This window comes from Pholcus phalangioides, unplaced genomic scaffold, assembly GCF_987345545.1.
Source record: "Pholcus phalangioides strain wild (caught in Gottingen) unplaced genomic scaffold, Ppha-v1.0 ptg000002l_1, whole genome shotgun sequence".
In the NCBI taxonomy this organism is placed as follows: domain Eukaryota; kingdom Metazoa; phylum Arthropoda; class Arachnida; order Araneae; family Pholcidae; genus Pholcus; species Pholcus phalangioides.
This window is the reverse complement of record NW_028301595.1, coordinates 6,650,649-6,675,118: the sequence shown is the minus strand read 5'-3', so window position 1 is coordinate 6,675,118 and position 24,470 is coordinate 6,650,649. Positions and strand designations below refer to the sequence as shown.

The 24,470-nt window shown below is 39.1% G+C and overlaps 1 protein-coding gene across 2 annotated transcripts in view; it reads right to left on the bottom strand.

The window, feature by feature from the left end:
* Nucleotides 1-2,565: 2,565 nt before the first annotated feature.
* LOC149089148 (uncharacterized) overlaps nt 2,566-24,470 on the bottom strand; it is a 127,726-nt gene continuing 105,821 nt past the window's right edge. For both annotated transcript variants that reach the window (XM_089237571.1, XM_089237563.1), the window contains 5 exons: nt 7,148-7,319; nt 5,881-5,942; nt 5,647-5,752; nt 4,763-4,874; nt 2,566-3,276 (listed from right to left, as the gene is read on the bottom strand). In XM_089237571.1, coding sequence (XP_089093697.1) covers nt 3,190-3,276; nt 4,763-4,874; nt 5,647-5,752; nt 5,881-5,942; nt 7,148-7,319 — 539 coding nt within the window. In that variant the 3' untranslated portion in view covers nt 2,566-3,189. The remainder of the gene's footprint in view (nt 3,277-4,762; nt 4,875-5,646; nt 5,753-5,880; nt 5,943-7,147; nt 7,320-24,470) is intronic.

Sequence of the window (24,470 nt, the reverse complement as noted above, 5' to 3'; positions counted from 1 at the left end):
TAACGATAGCCGAAAACTCTATTACTAGCTGCCACTCACTTCAAAACTGCAAAAGCAGAGGAGCGTCGAAACCCTGTTACGAACTTTAAAAGTGTTCACAAGTTGAACCAAAATATATCTCCCGAGAAATGGAAGAAAAAAAAAAAAAATCAAAGTTTGCGGCAAAGTGTGAGAAACTTTTTCGAAAGCAGAGTAACGAATCATTCTATTAATAGCATATGTAGTTAAATTTCTATATTTACACTATCTACATTATAAAGAAAGAAAGAGAGAGAAACACACACACACAAAAAAATGCACACACACCCTAAAACACCTGATTTGAACATTCCCGTGGGAAGAAAATTACAGACAACGTAGTCTTTATGCACTGAAAAGAAAGAAAACAAACCCTGTGGCTTTTAAATTTCGAAAGAAAACGAAACTATCAAATATATATATATTGATAACCTGCTGTGATACTCGTTTAATTAATTCAGGAAAGAGTCATAACAGAATTTGGCTTGATTTTGGACCACGGTGATTGAGATAGATGTGATTAACCCAAAAAAGGTAAGCTGATAGAAACAAGTTAAGCAGACAAAACGGGGGCAAAAAAACAAATTCCTAGCTATTCCTTTTTCATTCAAGGAATAAAAGTAGTACCAAAAACTTAAACCACGAGAAAATAATCTGTTTATATAACTTAAATAACCTTCATTTCTGTTGATTGTTTCTTTTCCTTTCTTGTTATTTTGTCCAATCCGCAGAAGTAAAAACCAAATTTTTCAATAATTAATTTTGCTTGCTATTAAATTAAAAGAAATATATTTATTAATTTATCTGCTGTCTTATTGGCTCTTGATCTATCATATCATATTCATTGTAATTATTATCGCAACTTATTTATCATAATTATGTGCAGTAATTGTTAATTTTGAGATAACCTGGATAGTTCATTTTTGTTCTAATCATCCTCTATTATATTTTTAAGTTTCAAGTCAAGAAAATGTTTTTAATTAATGAGCTTTATATCCGGTAAGCAACAAACATACGTTTTCCTTTGAACACTCCCTGAGCACACAATCGAATACACCAAACCTGAGTGAATGGAATGAAAAAAAAATCAGCTAAGTAAGTATATCGTCAACATGCTACAACCAGCATGATCGAAGGGTGAACAGGATTGAACCTATCATTCATAAAGTGGAATGAGTTATTAATGAGCAACTTTTAGAAAAAAAAAAGGAGAAATATCTATGTATAATTCCATAGATAGAACTAACCAGGGTAACTAAAAATAGTAGGGAAGCGCACACAATTCAGAAAATGTCAGGTGGGCAATAATAAAAAAAATGGATAGAAATTCAGAAAAGGGCATTTATTGGAATGATTTTTCACAATTACGGTGACCAAACCCCAAATGCATGGACATGGCACACAGGTGAGAGTCCAGAGCAAGTTATTGGGGGCTTAGCTGGAGTAAAAGTCTCGTTGTGACCATATAATCCATATTTACAGGACAAATATTATCTTTACCATTATTTCTGTATCTGTATACTTGACATAAAATGTATCTCGGGGCAACACAGACTTTGGTATGTGACAGATAATCAAGAGCCCTATAATAAATACCCCATTTGCCCTTCCTGGATCTGGTATCCCTGGACTTGACTAAAATAAAATTTGATTTATTTGAAGAATATTTCGAGAAGAGCTATTTATTGCCAATTATTTAAAAAAAAAACATATTTGCCATCAAATTGTAGGCAATCCAATCGCCATCTATACTTGACTTAAGCTAGCATATCCTCAACCCAAATTGACCTGAGTCTGGGAATTTTCAGAAATGTTTGACCTACTCCATATGGAAGTTCCAATTACAGTAAAACCGCTCTTTTGCGGACACGGCAGGACAACAAAATACAGGTGATTGTTAATTAGGGGTTTGAAATGCATACTTCTTCTATTATATAAGGGGAAATTATTATTTGGCCATAGAAGAGGGGGGGGGGAGGGTGATCGCACCTGAAGGGTGTCCGTTAAGAGGAGTTTTACTGTATATAAAAAAGCCTTTTGTTTTTCATTGTCTTTAGTTAATTTTCAAATGCAGACAGAAGAAACAAAAAGCTGTAGTTAAATCAGAAAAACTAAACATATGTTCTAAGGCACGTTCACATACAAAAGAAAAGATAGCAAGAAAAAAACTTATCAATGCTGTAAAAGTTCTAGCAAAAAATCTGTTATATAAAACATAGAGAGGTAGTTAGTTTGATTGCAATTATGCTCTTACAAGAAACACATACATTTCTCACAGACTTGGGATCCGTTACTTAGCTCATTTTAAAATGTCTCGAAATATCAAAAACTATGAATTATACATGAACGAAAATAATTTACTTCCTGTCATCGACTGTGAAATGCAAAGTTTAAAAAAGCTACTTGTACAATATTTCTTTATAAACCTCGTCGCCCCCTTCATTTCCCCCACATACTAGCTGCAAAATCGTTATAGTGCCGTATTGTTAGGAAGCTGCCACTGAGAGAATTTAAACCCAAAAATATAAAGGAATGGGGGAGAGAGAGAAAAAAAAAACAAATAGTTAATGCTAAGAAGTTTGAATAAATAAAACACACAAATATAAAGTAAACGGAGGACATCTTATGCAGAGCCGTTAAACTACATACATCAGCGAATATGCAAAAAGAACAAAAATAAGAACCAGCTTCTTTTTCCCTTTCTTCTTCTCAACGGTTTTTTTCTTTCGGCGAATATAAAGAAGAATCACAATATAAAAGAGTTTCGTGTTTTATATTTCCCACCCATGGCAGTCGAGAAGGCACCGGATAATGGCGTTGAAATTCACACTCGTTATTTAATTTGTTCATTTAAAAAAAATCAATGTCTTTAAACTGGATTTGTGTGCATCGCTTTTCCAGCATCTGTTCTAATCTCTCTTGTCGAAATAGTTCAGATGCGAGCACAGGCTTCTTTTTACCACACAAAAATCGAAAACTGACTTTTTTCTTCTCACAGGCAGACATATCTCTCGTCATGGGGAATCAAGTATTTGGCCTCAAACTGTAGATCACCGTCAAAATGTCAAATCTTCCACTCATGACGGCCATCGTGAGCAGGGCTGAATAGAGCGCCATACTTGTTATTAAAAATTAAATATGTAAGTCACACACTGGGAACTAGGTTTCTCGTCACTGAACAGTCCTAGACCTGTTTGAAGAACTCAGAAGTGCTGATGCTATTGCCTCCCCGTGGTTCTTCCGGCCACTTTCCGGATCCTGAAAAGAATTAAATAAAACATATTTAACTAAATGTGACACACCATAAATCCATAATATCATGTGTTTGATAAAGAAAAAAGTTCAGTAATCTTGTTAAAGTACTGATAGTGGCTCTGGAGGGAATGGGAGAGGTGCACAACCCATGATCCATAAAAAGAGTTTCACCTGGTCAGAGAAAGATGAATGTCATTAAAGTATTAATCTAATACTACTGACATATCTGACCTCCAAAAATAATGGTTAAGCACTCCTGGCATAAGCTTTAGCTACATGATACTTTAGCTTGTAGTTAAAAGTTTCTCAGCTATATGCAATAGGTCAGTCCACACGTCGAGTCTATGCGACAAACACAGCAATGCATAGAACAGAAGTTATCATGATTATTCAGCCCAACAACAAGCATGCAAGTCAGAGTATCATTTTTTTGTACAAATATTAATTAATAGGGAGCAAAAGTTTATAAAAACATATTTTTGGGTAAAAAAATGCAATGAAAATAACAAATCATACTAGATATTGTATTACAAAATGGGGAACAATGTGATTTCGATGTTGATAAGACTTCATAAAATGTTTAACAAACTTATATGATGACGTAGTCCTTTTTCTCTCTCCATTATTCCCTACCACATGCTGCAATGTCCCTTAATATAAATGAGTGTTCTTCAAACTGGCACAAATGGATATCAAAAGTAGTGCAACTCAAACTTCTATCATAATTCTTTGGCACATTACAATAAGTTGCTGGTGTTTAGAGATAAGGCAACAAAGCAACTTTCGCCCATGGATCAAATTAAGAATGGCAGACCGGGTGCATTCCCAATAATACTAACATCGTTTTAAAACTTTTTTTAAAATCAAGATTGGCAATAACTTTTGATTTATGGTATGAAGTCCTGACCACATAACCATCTTCAAAAAAAAAAAAAAATTGACGTAGTCACTGAGTTTACTTCTAAATAGCTGGAAAGTTTTTCACTTTTAGCTTCTTGAAAATCAGCCTAGTTTGGTTAAATATGGTGTGCTCTAACTCACCAGACAGTTCTTACTAATCACATCATGATTGTTCCCCCTCGGAATCAATTTGGTGATGTTTTGCAAATTATGCTTGAATTTGTTGATAATTTTGAAAATAGAAAATCATCTAACTCAGTTCACTCAAGTCTGAAGTTGATAGTGGAATGCAAGTTTTCTGATAAATCAACACACAATTCAAAACATTTGCAGTGTCAAAATTTTCCCTCAAACTAAAAATGTGGAATTAATTTATTTTGTCTCATAAAGTGGATAGACTAAGAAAAATCCAAGGTGTGTTACAACTGCATTCCACTGTGCATTTATTGTTTTGGCAACCACACAGGCAGAATTTTGAACACATTCATGCAGTTTTACTTGGTGAATAAATAAATAATTGAATGTGATCATGTTTTATGAGATGTGCTGTGAATCATTCTAAGCAAGAAAATTTCTTCCTTCTACTTACTGTTGTTCTGAGTGGTCTCGAATGTCCATTTGTTTCTGACTCCCTGAAACTGCCAAAGGGTTGATAAGCTTGTAACACTTGACGAGGCTGCATCCTCTCTTTTCTCCGCCTCCTAAAAATAAAGGAGGGAAAAATTAAATATCACCAATGCAAAAATAAATCAATGAAAAAAAAAATTAACAAATTAAGGGGTTATTAGCATAGAGCTTTTACAATATTGAAGCTGCAATCCATGTTCAAGATAGAAAATTAAGAATAAAAATATTTGTGTTCATAATTTTCAGCCATTGGATTACATTTCTAAAGAAAGATTGATTTTAGTCAAATCAATTTGTCATGTTTTGTTCTTAGTATCTACTAACCCTCGTGATAAAATTGAATTTCAAACATTTGACAAAAGTTATTGAAATAGTACGCACGTGCAATTTTTCTCCCTAGTCATTGGATTCAGTCACCCATTTTAGTCAAATGGCTTGTACGTTGCATCGAGTTGATGGCTGTCTTCATGGGGAGAACGACGCGAGTAATTCGAAACTTGCGAGCACGGGGCAAGGGGAGCCACCACTATAAATCTTTGCTAACTTTTCCGACACAACTCTGCCTCTTTTGAGGTAACGGAAGTAAGGTGCTTTGCATCAGTCCGGGGCTGTGAGCGGTTCTATCTATCTATCTATCTATTGAAATAGTACAAACTTTTGTGGCACTAAAATATGAATCGCATCGATCATCAGCATGGTTGAGGAAATGTTCTCATAAATTAAACTGAGAAAAACTTCACGATCAATCTTCATTATACACGGAATTTGGCATGAAAATAGGGAGAGAGAAAAAATAGCTACTACATGATAAGTAACAATTCCTTATAGGAAACAAAAATTACTCACTTGTAATGTACATAGACTGCCACCGATAATATAACTATAATTAAAATTAGAAGGGTGACTCCTCCAGCTATACTGGCGGTCTCTATCATCACTTGCTGTCTTGATGCTAAGAATTGAATGAAAATAAAATAAAGATAAGTAAAAACTAAATTTAGATATAGACTAGAATTCTATAAGCATCAGTACAAACACTACATGCACACACACGTGAAAAAAATAAATACTCTCACTTACCTAAGTAAGAACCCTCTAAATCTTTGAATTCACATCTCTGCCCTACATACCCATCGGCACACCTGGAAAAAAATTTTAAAATGTTAAGTACCTGAAACTTCAAACTGAACATGGATAGATAGCTCTGTGAATTTCTATAACCAACAAATGGTGCATTATAAAGAGATTTATACATACATGTATATATATATATATATATGTATGTTGTATATGTATGTATACAAATAAATAAAATAATTAACTTTTCTAAATAAACAAAATTCAGATTATGCCTCACTTTATACGATTTTGAAAAGTTATTTTAAAGAAAATCACATTCTGTGTAATTTGGCTTGTAGTTTGATTTGATTTGAATTTGAAAATGAGCTTGCAAATTATAGGTATAACATAATTACAATGATGAAATGTTAGATTTGAGAATGTAAATGAGACAAATTTGGATGAAATGCTCAAATCCAACTCTCACCACAGATCACTTATAAACATCTTTTAATAACATTGACAATGCCATCAAAATTGCAATCACAGAAAATAGTCTAAATGAGATTACAATTGTTACATTCGCAAAGGATATAATAACAGGAGTAAGACAACCATAAATATACTTTATGGGCATTGTATAATATTTTATCATGTGTATATATACTGTTTCCAGTTTTTGTAATTGCATTTTTAATTGGTTGCTGTATTTTAGAAATATATGACATCCATATTTGTTATGGGCATCTTTTTTTCAGCCACCTCATTGGGTATTTTGCCTGTTGTGGCCTTGTATTTCTATTCTCAGAATTCTCTGCCTTGATGCAATATTTATGGCAGAAACAAGAATGCTATCTATAAGTTGAATTATGACTGTTTCATTAAAAAAAAGTTGTCTATCATCATTCCAGTATCTACAGGACAGCAAAGATCCACTAGTTCTGCAAACCAGTCTATTTCTTATTTTAAATGCGGACAGTTGGAAGTAAAAAAAATTTAATCAAATTCATTCAAGTAAATTTTCAAGATTAATATTATATAGTATTGAACAATTAATTTAATTACAAAAATTTTTTGCTGCTGGGAGTTGAGTTTGTTTTTTCATAAATTCTGAAGAAACTCCGCTGTCAAATTTAACTCACTTTGTCAAATTTAACTCACTCTCTACGCGTAGAGTCTACGTGATTATTTCGCGGAACACCACTTAATCGTGTAAGGCGAGGGCCAACTCTATTCATAAAGGTAATTTTCGGTCCATAATTACAATACAACGGCCGGCACTACTTACTCGCAATTGTAGAGTATAGATTCTCCGATTTTGACGGAGAAACATGTTGCACCATTAAGGCAATACCACTTGGCATAGGCCTCCGGACAAGCGTACGTCTGGAATGTGATGTTCGGCCGTACTGTGGGTGAAGGAGGGCGTGGCCTCGGCGTCGACCGCGAAGAACACGCTCCTGTACAACAGAAACAATGAAAAATCAGTCTAATATAAACAGAAAAAAAAAAAAAACTATTGAAAGAGAAAAAGAAAACAAAAACCATTAATTCATATAAATGACAACGTTGGAACCAAGCTTCTCTGTAGTGGCAATGTTCATCCCTGGGTGGGGCAGAAAAAAAAATTTCTACGAAAATCCTGAAAAAGTTATTTTCAAAACAAAAATTTCCCGAACTTATTTTTTTCGAATAATTTTTTTTAGGAGGGGCCAGTTCCTCCCCCCATTGTTTTTATTTATTTTATATTTTTAAATTCAAATCAATTTTTTTCAACTTTTTTTAGAAAAAAAATTGTGAATTTAAATTCTTATATTTTTATTAGAACATTCTATATCAACTAGCAGTAATACTTGGCACTGCCTGCCCGAGTTTTCTTCATATACAGGGAGGATTAATGAAAGTGACAGACCAGATTGGGAACCAAGTTAACCAAAGTAGACATTCCAAAAGTCATTGTTGCTGGACAGTTTATTTTTATCCTATGGCACATTTGCAATATGTGCACCAAAAAGGTCAACTTACAAAATTTGGCAAAGACTGGTATGAAATTGTAGATTTGTGTAGAAAACATCACGCACACAGAAAATCAATTTTAGATATATAGATGTCGAGGTTTTCGTTCAATCTGTGAGTGAAATTTGAATTTTCTTTTAGTTATCAAAAAGAATTCTAAGCCATGTTAAGTTACCTTGATGCAAACTGCAACTTTTATGTCAATCGATTTATTTGTAATTATTTTGATAATTATTCTTGTGACATTTGCTCTTTAGAGATGCGGTTCTTGCGTGATGTCATTTTGTAGTCGATATGATAATAGAATTCAAAGAAAACCTTGAACAAAAGAAGTTTCTAAAACAACTAGACTTCTGTAGCTTTTTACGATTCACCGTAGTTCCATATTTTATGGTAGAAATCCGTAGAAACTACAGAAATTCCGTAGTAGTAGGCAAGTATATTTATTCATATGACACTTATATGGACATGGTTATCCACATCCGTGGATATCCGCTGCTCCCAGATCAGGACTTTTTAATAGGTTCCCTTGTAATAGGCATAAAGTTATTGAAAATATTGGGGAGGGGGACTCGTGCCCAGGATACAAGTTTACGTCTATGTCCCGAATTTGAAATAAAAATTTATCGTATAAAATAATAAAAATACGTAGGCCTATATAAAGTTGATTTCCCGGGGGGTTAGAGCTGTGTTATTAGCCCCCCCCCCTCCATTTCATTGTGGAAGACACACGCACACACAAAAACAAGCTGGTGAATTTGAAAATAGATGATACAATCAATTCCTTTTGCTGAGATTCTAGAACATAATTTATTTGCTAGACCTACTGGGGTATATGAAATATGTTATGAAAAAATTCTGACATTTTCAGTCCAAGGGGCGAAAAAATAAATTTATACGTCGATATTATGACATTCCCTTGAACTCAACTTTAAATTTTTATCGACTGATGCCAGAGCCGGAAGTAAAGGAGGCGGAGAGGGAACTGCCGAGGGCGGAAATTTTAGGTGAAACAAAGAACACCGTTATAAAATTATCGAATTTTGAAGAAGTGGGGGTGGTAAAAATCCCAGTTACAGCCCTAGCTGATGATCTCGATTTTTTAATTCGTAGAAGTTATATCTCTAAAAAGACCACTTCGATATCTCAGAAAGCCGGCCCTTCTGAGAGTTGATACCTCGATAATGGTAGTGGTGAATAAGAAACGTTCCCGAATGTATATAACTGACTTGTATGTTTGGAAGATAGCCCTTCAGAGAGCACCTACTTCATTTTTTTTCCCTCGTGAAAATGGTCGAAATTGCCAATTGTGCTCAGGCTTTACGCATCATACATAACCAGATGCGGAGTAACTGCACGCCAAAGCATGGTCCCTGGATTTTAATGCCATCACGTGTGGCAAGGCCAAACGAATGGATATTCCTTTAACTTCCACCTGTCCAACATACGGCCGATCTAACTATATTCACTACGGTACCAATAGGAGAAATATACCTTCGCATTACGAAATCCCTCTTTCATCATCTTAATAGTCACAGGACTAGATCCCCCGGCCCCGATTCAAAAAAAAAATTATCCTAAAGACTCAATCGCAGCCACAGACACAAAAGCTCCGTCACGTCACCTATCACCTGCGCCCATCCATACAGCGGTTATTATGGCGGTAATAAACTTTCCATGAACAAGCACGAAAGTGCGGGGAGGGCCAAGAAGGTTTGATGCCACGCGACTGCATTCAATGACAAGGGAGGGTTGGATTGTTCATACCCCCAAACCCGGGTTTCCTTTCACAAAAGCGAGGTATCGGCTTTGCTTAATTAACTGGTATTAACGGTACTTGAGCAAATTATGACCCCGCATTACATTCGCTTACGAGTAGTTCAATCTTTTCTTTCCCTCCCGAAATACCGTGAAAAAAAAAAAACTTACACATATATACCCCCCAATATCTACCGTATTACCTACAATTTGTGCACGCGACATGCCGCGTTTCCGACATGCCAGTTACGGTTTGCACAGGAAACGTAAATTTTGTATATTTTACGTAAATGCGAAAAGTGGGGAGGGGGCGGTAGAACCTTCAGTTAACAGAATGGATACCATATTTTTTACCAGATGCGAGCTGATGGAGCCTATTCTTCCTAATTTATCCCTCGGTGTGACTGACCGCATGAGCCACAAAGAACTTCGCTGCATCAAAACAAAAACACGGATATTCAGCTTGAAAAAATCCGTTACATACGCAAAACAAACATCTGAAACACTTCCAACGCACTTAAATACGTCCATTACATGTAAATCCATGATCGCAAATGACCACCTTGGGTTCTTAACAGGGGAATACGCAGGATCGACCTTTGGGGGGATGGGTGACACAAAAATTTTATTCGCGAAAATTTTGAGTTACTAACAAACCCTTCAAAATACACTGCTGGCCACCCAAATTGCAACACCAAGAAAGACAAGAGATATCGCAACAATATTTATTTTGTAGATAACATGTTGACCAAGCATCAAATGATTAAATTTATAGACTTCTGTGAAGTGTGGTTCCTGCCAAAATCAGTAGCCAGAGTAGCCGCCATTGTTGGAGATCACCGCTGCCACACGCCTCGGCATTGATTCAAAGAGACTTTGGATGTGTTCTTGGGGTACAGCAGACCAAGCAGCTTCCACGCGTTGTCAAAGTTGATCTGGTGTGGCAGCTGGGGATGTAATCTGGGTCAATCGTTCAGCAACCATGGACCACATGTTTTCTATCGGTGAAAGATCCGGAGAGCGAGCTGGCCAGGGAAGCAATTCAATCTGGCGATTGACGAAGAACCTTTGGACAATGCGTGCCACGTGTGGTGGCGCATTATCCTGTTGAAATATGGCTGTGGGCAAGCCCTGAAGGTAAGGAAGGACAACTGGCTCCAACACCTCGGAGATGTAGCGCTGGCTTTTTAAAGTACCGGCAATGCGTACTAGAGGAGTGCGAGAGTGATATCCAATACCGCCCCATACCATAATACCCGGTGCAGGACCAGTGTGGCGGTGCATAACGCAGCTGTTCAGCATCCTCTCTCCACGGTGTCTCCAGACTCGAATCCGACCATCGTGGTGTTGCAGACAGAAGCGTGACTCATCAGTAAAGACAATTTCATTCCATTGTGCCGTCCACATCCTTCTTTCATCGCACCATTGGCGGCGGAGACATCTGTGGTTCTGCGTCAAGGGTAGACGAAGCAATGGACGTCTTGCGGACAGACCACTCTGCTGTAAACGGCGTCGAATGGTACGCGCAGACACTGGATGATGCGGTACAGACTGAATGTGCTGTGCTATGGTTGGTGATGTGGCTGAGCGATCCGTCACTGCCATACGCACAATACGCCTGTCATCACGTGAAGTGGTACACTGAGGTGGATGCGGTCGAACACGTCGGTCCGTCGTAGCCTCCTGCATCCAACGATCACATATCCGCATTACAGTTGTTTGGTTTCGTCCAACACGACTACCGATTTCCCTGAAAGATAATCCACAATCTCGGTAGGCCACTATCCTTCCTCTGTCGAACCCGGATACTTGATCAAAAGATGATCGCTGTTTTCTACGAGGCATAATTGATCGTTTTTTTTGAAAAAACCACAAGAAAAACACTATTGCGTACTTCAAATCGTCGAAATCTCCAAGCCTTAAATAGCGCTTTGAAGTGGCGCCACAGGCGCGCGTGAAGTGCGTCTGCGCTGAAATTCTAATCATTTGCATATCTCACCTCCGCTAATGCATGTTGTAAATTTCATATTATTTGCATGCTTCCTTCAGGGTGTTGCATTTACGGTGGCCAGCAGTGTACATTTAAACTAACAGAAATCGGTTAGTACAGCATATAAAGCATTAAATAAAAAATATTTTATTTCGATATTTCATTTTTTTTCACCGAAATTAGTTCTTCTTCTACTTTTTGGTCGGCTTGGGGTCGCCCCAGCAACCTTCCCCCCTGTGCACGGCTCCCCCCTGGTTCCTAGGATGTGTGTTCTATTAAAAGGCACAATTTTTGAGTATCCAAGGTCAATCAGTAGGCCTACGTTGTACCAGCGAATAAAATAAATATGGAAAATGACGCATTACCGATAATTTTCAGGAATGTTGTAAGAAATTAGTTGCAGTGCTCGCGTCGCTTTCACCTAATTTACTGCAATTTCAATGGCGCATCGTTAACGTCTAAATAAGACGAAAAGAGTCCGACCAAAGTTTTTATTGCGAATTCAGAATAATCACTTTCGACGATTATGGAGAAAAATATTATTTCATTTACTTGGGAGAAAAAAAAAAAAACCACCGACTGAGGTATTTCTTCAACACGGAATTTCGACATACGAAGCTGCAAAACCATCGACCGACCACCTGGCTTTTTTTTACACTGAGCTGGTATCCTTAATTGTTGAGGATTTCCAGTCCATAGCCAATGATTCTCGGAGATAGAGATAGGGCTGTTGGACACGCGTGGAGGGTGGTAGGCGGCAGCAGAAAAAAAAAAGTAAAGGTTTGTGACCGCTTCAAAAGCATCCATCTACCTACCCGTCCAAGCATCACTTGGTGCGCGCGATCAAACTTCCCTGAGGCAGCGAGTATCCAGAATCGCGTGACTGACTGCAGTTCTTGATCTCGTGCACGCGTAAAGTTATATTCTGCCGTTTAAAAGCATTGTCTTACCTCGCTTAATACAGTAGTGCATGGAAATGGTGCGCTGTTGTGTATGTGTAACGAAGTGGATGTTGAGGGGGATGGACGAAAGGTGGATGAAGGGGGTCAAGAAGCGCGGAGGATGATTATGATGGCGGAGGAATTATTCTAGGGCTGTAGATGCAAAAATCTGGTTTCGTACGAATCCGAGTGCGTCTGTGAATAAGCGAAGAATGACGTTGTCGAATTCGCAATTATTTTCGATAGAATCAAACCCAGTGTTTTCGATAGTGAAATTCGATAGAGCAACAATAACAAAAGAGATTAGATTTTATAACTGGATATATAATATGAATATTGATTGGAATGTCGAAGGTTCATGTTTCAATTGCCAAAATAAAAATCTAATTGCAATTAAATTTGTCTAGCAGAAAGGTGTAGAATACGTCACGGGTACTTTGTTGTCACATTTTTGTCCCAATTTGGACGAGCTTTTTATTTGGCTCGATTTCGTGTAGACCGGGGTGATAGAGGGCATTTCTAGTAGCCCTAATTTAGGCTTTCGTCTCAGAGAAATGTCATCGAACGGGGTTTCTTACTACTTTGCGAGTGAAAAATCGAGTATCTAGCATGGGACGCCTATGCCATATACAGAAATGACTCTCCGCTAGGCCTCCAACTTAAAACGTAGAAAAATCTGAAAATGCGAATTTTCGGATCACGACACATCGTGGACCATAACATTTGACAGAGCGTCAGGTACGAGTAGCATCGCTCCGCGACATATTCCCACAAGTACAAAGAGATAGAGAAAAGCATTTCGGACAGATAACTTGAATTGGGGGGGGGGGAGAGGAAGAGAAATGAGGAGCAACACACAGGAAATATGAAAAACACTGGGTGGAAAACAGCAAAAAAAAGGGACGGCTTCCCAAGAGCAGCAGCAGCACAACTACACCTGAAACACTAATCCCTATGAGCGGACATGCATACGTACGGCGGCTGGCTGTATGTGCGGATCACCATTTCCTTTCCATTGTGCCAGCCACGGGGCACTAACCCGGAGGCTCCAATGCAGATCAAGGGTCCGAGGGAGACGGGCAGGGTTGAGAGAGTGGACGCTAAATAGACTCGAACATATAATTCAACCTTTCTTTTTTTCGGTATTCGGCGCTTTCGCAATACGATAACCACTTTCGTAGCAGGAAAGTTCATCAAAGTATTCGATCTACTCACCCATAGCTAAGACAACAACACTTTAACCCGATTTCTTTCAACTCAGTCGCTGTTTGACCACGAATTGGAGACAGCCGGATCATCATCCTCCCGAGTCTGGACTTCATAACGGATTACATCTCGATCATCGCAATTTCCATAGAGTCGAGACCAAAGCCAACTATCGTACTTTCTAGTAAAAAAAAAGTAACAGGACAACGCCGCGTAGCCACTCTTCGAATCGCCTCTCAAATCCGTTCCTTTATTCCAAGTGCCAATCTCAACGCAAAAGTTTCATGTTAATAAATAAATACCGTGTGATGTACACGTCATTCTGGGGTTTGCAGAGCGTTTTATTACGGCGTAACCGTTGTTGTTAAGGGCAGCACGAAGGGAGGCCACCTCTCAAGTCGTGCCACGAATGCCAACAACCAAAAAAAAAATTTTTTTTTTAGCCAGTCATCAATGCTCACACGACAGCGATAACAATTCAGTGGCGGACATCGTTTTGACAACACCGATGATGCAAAGGAAGTATGTGTTCCCTCCCTTCCCCCATTTATATCTCGAAATGCAGCAAATCATGCCCTAACGAGGCGCGTTTAGCAATTCTACGACTTAATTTCCGCGCGGTTCGACCTCGCACTGCAAGCCCGGCTATTTTTACTATCACAGCAGAGGTTGAATAATATAATAAAAGTAGCGCTGCTGCAAATATCAGCCATCTGTAGTAGATAGCGTCGTCCTGTCGTGTTCTCCCATCGCGTTCGTAAATCATATCCATTTCTAGAAAGGCAGAAAAAAATTGCACGTTTTTTTTTGGCTGCGCCGAATTGATATCCAACCGGACGAAGTAAAAAAGAAATTTACGATTTCTACGAAATTTGTCTGGCTTTAATAATAATATATATATATATAGTAGGCCTATACCCATATCATTATGATAACATTACTAGTTTTGTCAAAGAAGGGGGGGGGGCGTGAAAGAAGAATTCGAACTAAGTTGACCGTATCCAGTGCAGCCGCGTTCACGCTAAAGCGCGTGTACACCAATAACACCGGAGCACGGTGTGTGCAATCGCGCATCGAATTACATAATTAACAAGTGTTATGGATAGACATACGGTTGAGTCGTTATACACGCGCCTACTGAGAATAATAAAAATAAATCCAATGCTAATCATCGGAAAAGGCAGCCTTTTTTCCAACCCTGTATGGAAGGAATATTCGTGAGAAAACAGAATTGGCAAATTCCAGAGTTCCATTACCGTGGGAAAATCAATTTTTATAACGGGGGAATTCTATGAACGGCACGAAAATTCATGTATTTTTGCAGAACGATTCCCACACTAGTAGCAATACAGTATCACAATTGTATTTCTCTAAAATATTTCCTATGTACTGTAGTACAATGCCCTCCCTTTTACCCATTTTCGAAAACCATTTACAGTAAAAAGATTTCAGAAGGACAACTTCCTTTTAGGCCACTTTTTCCCTGGTCTGGAGTTTTTCCATTGGGACTTCAGTTCTTTTTCAGTTCTTACAGCTTCCTGTCTTGTGGGCTATTTTTTGGTGAGAGGAAACGGTCTTGTTTTCTCTTCGACTTCGAGGGAGTATAAATCTTCACAATTTGGTTATTACAGATGATCCCGCTTATAAAATTCCCACTTAAAACGTTTTACCGCTCTGCACGACTTATTTTCGTGGTCCCAACTCTAATACTCATCGAAATATCCAGTTTAAAGCATTACCCGCTTACAAAGTTCCATGAGGTTTTTGAGAAACGCTATAAACGGGATCTACTGCATTTAATTTTATAGCTCAGAGGAGTTGCCCCTTTGATTTGCATCTGTGAAATGAAATTGTTTCACGGCAGGCAAAAGGGAATGAATAGAATAAATCGGAAGGCCAAATTGAGAATGACTTTTGGTGAAAAACGATAAGCTAACTATCGATGGTCCGTAGCACAGGATTGTAGACATTTGTATGAATGTAAGGCTTGCAATAACTTGCGAAATTTTTTATTATGTTGAGTTCGATCGGGTAAGAACATGTATTTCCGACTTCTAGATGAATTTTACATCAAGAAAAATCACATTGGTTACGTTTTCAATACTAATAGTATAAACACAGAATCATATACAGCATTACCTAGAGCACCCCTATTAAAGGATCAGTTTTCAGAGAAATAAAGAGTGGACCTCTTAAAAGGTTGAATTATACATCGCAACTTCACATCGGCAGTCGTCATCGAAGACTTTTCTGTCTCCGAGGCTGCATGCAATACAGTATTTTATATTTTTCTCCCTTCCTTCCCATTCTTCCTGTAAAACTACGACGATGTTTGAAGAAAAGGACGTGCGTCTCTTACCCCAGCTTTTGTAAAGTTTGCCTTCAATAACGGTAAGGCGCAAGCGACGCACGCGTACATATATTTAACAACAAATCAACGCGCACCTGGTTTTCAATCTGGGATCTTGCCACCTGGCTTAAAAAGAAAAAAAGTCTTCGGTAACGAAGATCGGGAAAAAAACTTCCTTCCCTCCCTTCACAGGCAGAATTCTACCAAAATAAGAAGAAACAGCCTAGGAGAAAGAAAGCAAGCCGCATCTAGATATGGAAAGGCCGTAGGTAGAAAAGGCAAAAGGTGGAAGGTCCCGATGAACAACACCTGGGGGCAAAGGACGAAGGGAAAATCACCTCCAAAAACATATCATCGTCAGTCTTCTCATAATAATCGAACGGGTGGAACAATGGGTTCGCGCATGCAGGAGGCACGAGTCCTTTCCTCCTCCTCCCTACTCGGAAGGCAAAACAAGGCCTACGAAGAAGGGCAGCCGTCAAATTTCACATTCTGTTGCGGTCGGGCTGCTTGAGCCTTTTTAGCCGTGCTTCGAATGTCGAGAGGGGAAATGAAAATTAAAAGATCTTCGGTCATTCTTTTATTTCTCCCTCCACAACAATATCGACCAGTCGTCGATAATATCGCCACAATCACTGGATGGAGAACAGCGGTCGACGCCATCAATAAACTTGAATCTTCGCGTCCCATTAAGATCCTTGATTTTTGTGTACTCAGGTGGCATTCGGAAAATTCAATTCGTTGGCGAGATTTTTGGGAATCTTCGAGAATATGTCTCAGAGAAATTTCAAAAACACAATGTAGCATCATAGTATGTATTAATTGCATCCCAACATGCCGCTAACGAGAATTACAATTTTCGGGGGAAAAACTTAAGATCATGGATTTTAAGTGTTTCTTTTTTTTTTTTGGGGGGGGGGGTGGCGGCGGTTCATATAAAACTAAATAATCAAGTAATAACGTGAAAAAATAAGCAGATAGAAAGATATTCATGTGCTGAATGAAGACCCCCCTTTTGAAAGCAGGGAGAGTTCTAGGTCAAATATTGCGCAGATCACATAAAAGTACAAGGAGAGAAGCTCAAATCGCTCATGAGCCTTCAATACCGGCAAAACTCCTAAATGACAATGTTATTTCAACATTTTAAAATAATCTTCATCCCAGCAACACATGCGGCATGCCGAACAGTTCAATATTTAACCATCAAATGGCAGAAGTGTCACTTGCATTCTATGGTATGTCAATGGATCAGGAAAAATTTAAAGCCATTTATCTCAAAACTTGTTTTTTTAGTTGTGCCGGTATTGAAGCCCATGAGCGAAATGATCGGGAGAATCAGAAATCAAAGCCGAACAGTGGTCATGGTTCACGGCACGCAATCGAAGGAGACAGTAGCGGACAGAATCACACCAGTAGCGGACTTGTCGAAAACATTACCAGAGATTTTCAATAATAACAAGCGATCACAATGGGCATTCTCACAATCATTCCAGCGCACCACCAGACCATCTGCACGCCTACGCTAGTTTCGCTGCATGACATGTAACTCCTCGATTAGCTATAAGGTAACGTGGCGCCTCGAGCAAATAAAAAACCTACAAGAGAGCAGCGGGCGAAGAGACACGTATCGGGGCCATAACCTCAAGAGGGCAGGTGTTGCTGCTGCTATTCTTCTCCAACTTCAGCCAGGCGCGCGCGTCCAGATTCGTATCTTTTCAGGTATCGACGAAAAGGCGTGGGTATGGACTATCATTCTCTCGAAGGAACAAGGAAAAGATTTGGAAAACCACGTTCTACCAAGAAAATTGGTGTAGCCATAACAGGACTTCAGTAATAACCGCATTTCGCGGTGCCTCAGAGTTGCGACCTCCGCTGCTCCCGAACACACGACAAAAACGAGCTAGTTAGACTCCGACCATTCCTCTAACACGCACTGGACTTTGAACGTTCTGATAACGGTTGTTTTGCGGAATTAATCACACAAAAAATCAGGCGATTACTTTGAGGAAACATTAAAAAATTGCACGTGGTATAATAAAAAAATTGTAACAATTCTTTTATTTGGAAGAATATCCATAAACACTCGGAAAATCGTTTTAATCTCACTGAAGTAGCATAATCCACACAGTAACATTGACACTGAAGTATCAAATTATTATACGTGCGCAAGGTTTTCTCACATTTCATAAAAATAATAATTTTGCAATCTTTCAACTGAGGACCCCTAGCTTTCTAAAAACAAGGTCGCGTACGGCAACAAGATTGCCATGTAATTCGCATGTCAGCGAAATGAACGTGATGGTAAAAGAAGGAAACAAAGTAGAAGCAGCATCACCAAATGTGGCAGAAATGAGTTATATTTAGCAGTTTGTTTTTTCGCGTGTGTGTACGGGGGACTGGTTGCATTATAGAAAAAAAAAAATAGGTTGGCTTCGCCCCCTCTAAAAAAATTTTTTTTTTCTGCTAATTTTCCTGACCACACCACGAGAAGGGGAAGTTGACATCATCTCTTCTAGGGGTATGTAACACATTTGGTACTTCCATCATGTAAGGCCATATTACCAAGGAGAATTCACCAAGAAAAGATCCTGTCTCCCCTTCTCCTCCCGCCTGTATCCTCTATGATCCTTAAAGAAACTTCGTCGCAACCGGAAGAGGCAAGAAATAAGGATCTTCACCAGATGATGAAACAAGGTAACATATCTAACTAGTGCACCAACGACAGGGCAGCAGCTACTTCACATACCACAGGCAAAATAAAAAATAGGAGTCGGACGGTTGTCAGAATTTTTTGTCGTTTATTGAATTATTGCGAAAAAATATTTCTTTCCTCTCATTAGGTGGAAATTGCCAAAGCTGAATTAGCGACAAAAATTAATGAAGAAAAAACTCTCGATTGGCATCAACATCTCAATGGCTTTTATAGCTCTTCGCGAGTGTTGATATTCACAGCTTACCTAATTGTACTTCTTATACGCATTACATTTAATTACACGTTCTGCATACTATTTTAATGCAACTTTTTTTTTTAATGATCTGCGAGCCGGATAAAATTCTCGAATCGGTCAGTTTGGCCACGGGCGCCGGAGTTTATGCACCCATGCTGCAAACAAAACATAAGCTTGAAGTCAGTTTCATTACATTAACTTTCAGTTAGGAATAGCCAACCTAATAAACCATGCAAGAATGAAAAAAAAGGGGGGGGGCGAAATTGTGGGCGTTTCTGTTCAAGGTTATTACCAGCTAGCTGTTTGGGGGAGGGGGGTAAGAAAGCTGAAACATCCCTCTCGACGGATGTAATGTCTGCCGCCCACATGCAAACACACCGAAATGTAAAAAAAAAAGCAATGTGATGGTTGTTGTGATCCACGTGGAGAAAGAAAGATAGCGAACAGCTGTGGTAAGGTCAGAAGTTGGAACAGCAAAAAGGGTGACAACTTTCATTACGCCTCCCACGCGTACGGATTTTTTAGGGTCCTGACTTTCAAGGTAAAAGAGGGTGGTGGAGGGAGCACTTTGATGGAGAGAGAGACTATTCTACACTAGGCAGTCTTCAGGATGACTATCCCTTCTCCTGGTTTTGTCTGAAACACATCCTCCAATTCCTCATCAACTAAGAAAGATGACTAGGGAGTGAAGAGATGAATCTCTACCCCCCCCCCTACTGAATTACGCCAAATCAATCTCCCCCCACCCCCCCTTCATATCCCATACACCCCCGTTTTTTTTCTTCAATTGAATTGTAAAGAAGTCAATTTAATTAATCAATAAATAGTGCATAATCAGAGATGCTGCATGAACAAATCCATCCATCATATATTGACAAAGTTTAGCGACGCCTCTGGGAGCTACGATGCACACTTTGGGACTCAATGAATGAACGCCAGAACTTTGCCACTGGACTTATCCCGTTGTGGAGATCTCTTCCAGCCCAGCCATGAAGCTGGGCTGGAATTCTATTCTATATATGAATATTTTGAGTGAAAAAAAAAAAAACATACACAATTTTTAAAATATATTTTCCCCGGACAATACACACTTTGAAAAATAAGAAATGGAGTCTCAAACAATATGAAACGGCTTTTGACGTCGTGGAATTGATTAGAGGCTAAGAGAGCTATTTTAGTTAAGAAATTATGTTGAACATTAGTAATAGAACGGTAATTCCCACAATATTTAAGGAGTGCCACCGAAGTGCCTCGGACACAGTTAGCATGGATTATAAAGCATTCTAATCGCTTTCCCAAGGGTACGACTTATAAAAATGTGGGCAATCTCGATTCTTGCACATAGGATCTTTATGGAACTAAAATGAACCACTTCTCTTCCTTTATGATTTCCAACAGCTGACAAGATTTATAAAACTGAAAAATGATTCGAAAAAATCGTACAAAACAAACGTTTCGAGAACTAACTTAAATGATATTTCCCCTTTCGACATGCCATAACTAGGGAGGGGGGGGGGGAAGAGATACCGAGTTGAAGATTGTATACATGAAGATAAGGGAAAAGAAGTCACTGAAAATATTTATAAATAATTTTCACAGCAAAATAAAACCCTTCTAAGTATAAACATTTTCATTTGAAGGGATAATGTACACTAACAGGCATATGTTGCAGCGACATTTATAATTAATTTTTTTTTTTAAAGGAGGGTCTTAAATTAGTAGCACTCAGAGAAATAAATGGGGCTGCGTCTTGAATCGAGACATTAAACAGAAGATTAAATGAGGAAAAAAGTAACCATCAACCAACCATTAATTTGAGAGAAAAAGGAGGGGGGGGGGGAGGAATCTCCTAAAGAAGCGGGACTTCAGCATCACAAGTACGTATTCTACAGAAAAAGTGAAAATAAATTTTTCAATGATATCGTTGGAAAGGGAGGGAAGAAAGGCTTTTCTGAAAGATCATTTTTCTAGCAACTCAAAAGAAACAACTTCCCCCACTCAAAATAAAAAATCTTATGACATAACGGGGGGGGGGGGGGCTGGATATCCCTTCTTCGGGGGGGGGGTTTCCTGGCGTGCACGCGTGCAGAGCGTGCCTCGAGCGGCCGCCTTTTCTTCGGGACAGGAAAAAGAGACAGTTTTTTGGAAAACTGAGACAGCATCTGCATTTAACCCACAGGAAATGAAAGTATCATTCGTCTCCATATCCTCCCCGACTCGAGTCGGAAAGAGAAAAATTCTACATTTATTTTAATCTTCTTGAAAAAGAAAAAAAACCAACAATCACGCTGCCTTTCAACCCTCCCTATTACAATTTTTATATTTTCAATTCCCCCCTCCCCTTAAAATCACAAAAATCCACAACCCACTGAAGAAAGGAAGCCATGCCCGCGACACGCGTGCGTTTATACCTCCAAGTATTCCAGTTCGATTTCCTGTCTGCGAAAATATTCGACACACACCGACACCAGTATAGTCGAACGTGAGTCAAACGGTCGAGAAAAACATTGTTCATACGTAACGTATGCAAGACAGACATGATATATCAATAAAACAAAAGTGTGCAAAGGAACATGATAAAATTTCGAGATCTTGAACCAAACCCCCACACACTCAACATACTTAAACCCGTTCAAGGGAATTAAAACGAAAGAAAAGTACGGTGCGGTAGGGCATCCGATTTTGTTGCAGAATTAAACAAAGCAATATTTAAGGAAGACTGAACGAACTTGTGTTCGTTAGACGTTTCCATAAGGTTTAGACCAGACATCTTCAACCTGTTGCTCATAACCACCACGGTGATCCCTGAAAGACCCATAGTGTTCTATGCCTGTGTTCGAGCACTTAATCAACGTCTCGACTAAACGCCTTATACAAATTGCATTCAAGGATTAAACTCATTTTTATTTCATGCATTCGTATGTCAAACTTGCCGTAGGGGGGGTGCTCTTCTTTTAATGATCGCTACTGGCAATGCTCGTAACTAGAAGAAAAAGGTTGAAGACCTTTGGTTCCGATCCTCGTTTTAACCGGCGTCCGTTTTCTTAGCATTGATTTTATTCTCTGGTAATAAAGAAATTATTGTTGGTCCAAAATTCTCCTGCCGATGAAAATTAAAATAATGAAGGTGAGGAAAGTAAGTTAGGGGTCATTAAAGTATTACGTAAGCAGATTTTCAGCCATTTTTGACCCCCTCCCCCCCCCCTTGTCAGCAAAAGTCAGCAAAGCACTGACCCCCCCCCTCCCCCCTTGTCAGCAGCTTAGAATATTTCATATCTTCAAAAAGGGGTGGTTGATGACGTAAGCAACTTTCAAACCCCACTTCCCCCCTTGTCATCAGAAGTCCGCAAATCCGGACCCCTCCCCTTCGATGCTGACGTAATACTTGAATGACCCCTTATCAACAACGGTGCATTTTGGTGTTTCGTCAAAAGACCTTGCTTGAAACACGGCAAACTGAGTGATTAGCATACAAGCAAGATATGAAATCGAATCCCAAGCTGGTTCCTTTTTACAACCATTTAAAATCGGCTCTAAACTGTAGGTTTCGGTCTACGATAAGCTCTGGTAGCAAAAGATGACAAAGGTGTGTCGCAGTCCAGTTGAAGCAACAAATACATCTCGACTCATCGAAGCATGTTGCTGGAAAACTTTGTGACAGCTGTGAAGGAAAGAATGGTCAAATTGTCAATACGTCTGTTTTAAAATGCAGATTAGAATTTTATTAGATTAGGGACCTCTTGAAAAAGATTATATATTCGATAATACGGAAATCTCAATTTACTGGAGTGGCTCGGTCCCAATTACATCGCACATTCGAGGTAATCGAAATAAGAAATAATAAAGACCCGATCGATAACAAGATTCTCTGATGATTGCATCTAAATTATCGAATTTTACTCGAAATAATCTTAATATGAGGGAATCGCTTCTTCGGCGTGGTGATATTCTCCCATATATATACTGTATATGATCCCGCCAGTTTTCCAATTCTCGCATTATGTCCATATGGTTGACATCGCATCCAACCTGACTGGTGGGATGTTGCGATATAGCAAGAGAGGGTATGGGGGTAAGGGAAAGCAACAGCTGGTAAGCAGGCCGACACACGATGAACAGAGCTTAGACGTGAGGAAATGAATGGAGAAGAAAAGAGGGGCTACAATAGAGAAATATACGCGCATAATGGAGGGGAAGGCTAGCTTACCTTCTGATGCTAGCAAAAGCTTCCAGCTACCTCTCACCTTTCCTCCGTCACTGCAACATATTCTTCAGCATCTTCAATGATAGTAGCGAAGAACCCCAAGTCGAGCAAAGCACACAGCTGTCGCGTGGGGCACGCGTGGCCCGCCACGCGCCACATTTCTTTTTTCACCCCTCCTATAGGTTCTTGGCTTTCATTTTTTTTTATCCCTAAGGAAGGGGGGGGGGACAACCATCTTTAATCCCTTTTCTTGATGGAGTATAAAGTACCACATCTTCTCCCTCCTTCTCCCCCTTTAATCTTTCTCGTATTCATTCGCCCATCTTGTATGACATGGTAAGGTTTCTTTCTGAGCAGTTTTTCCCCCCGCGAAAAAAAATCTGTCTATAAAAAAATTGATTAGAATTAGAATAAAAATATCAATCGATTTTTCCTCTCTATAGACCAGCGAAAAAATTACACTAATTCCAGACAATGAAATGAGGAGACCTAGAGTGTTTAATCACTATCAAACAGCCAGAATAACACACATCCAACGTTATCGTCAAACTAATCAATGAAAAACAAACACCCTTCAGTGTTCTTGGACTTGTCACCCGCAATCCAAACACTAAAAATACAATTAAAACCCCTAATGTGATGACAGTCGTGTACTTTTTTTTATGGGCTAAATTACGAAAACACGGCCAGCTGACCACAGAAAAACATAGCTAGCCCCCGGAGTTCCACATCCAGGAGTTAGCGCATTAACCTCTCAGTGGGTATAAAGAAAAAGGCTGCCGTTCGGAATCGGCAATAAATTGTAGGTCCCGGTCTAAGCCCTCGTATGCAGAAAATGACCATGGTGCGATAAAAATGATCAAATGAAAAAAAAAAGTACGAGACTTTCATTATGGGCTAAATTACGAAAACACGCCGGAATTACTACTTTATTCCTTTTTTGCGATCTTAATACTATACATATCCAATCGTATGCGAAGGTCAGAAAGATAACGTCAACGATCAGCAACAGTGTATGTAAACGAACAACTACAGGCTGCCATTATAACGGAAGTCTAGTCGGGCAAAACGCTATCCAATCTCCCCCACCCTAATCTGCAGCCCGCCTACACATGTACGCACGCCCAGATTACAGAAAAACTGCAGGGAGGATTCCTTCAATATTTCCACATCGATAGTGCGACGAGACACATAGAAA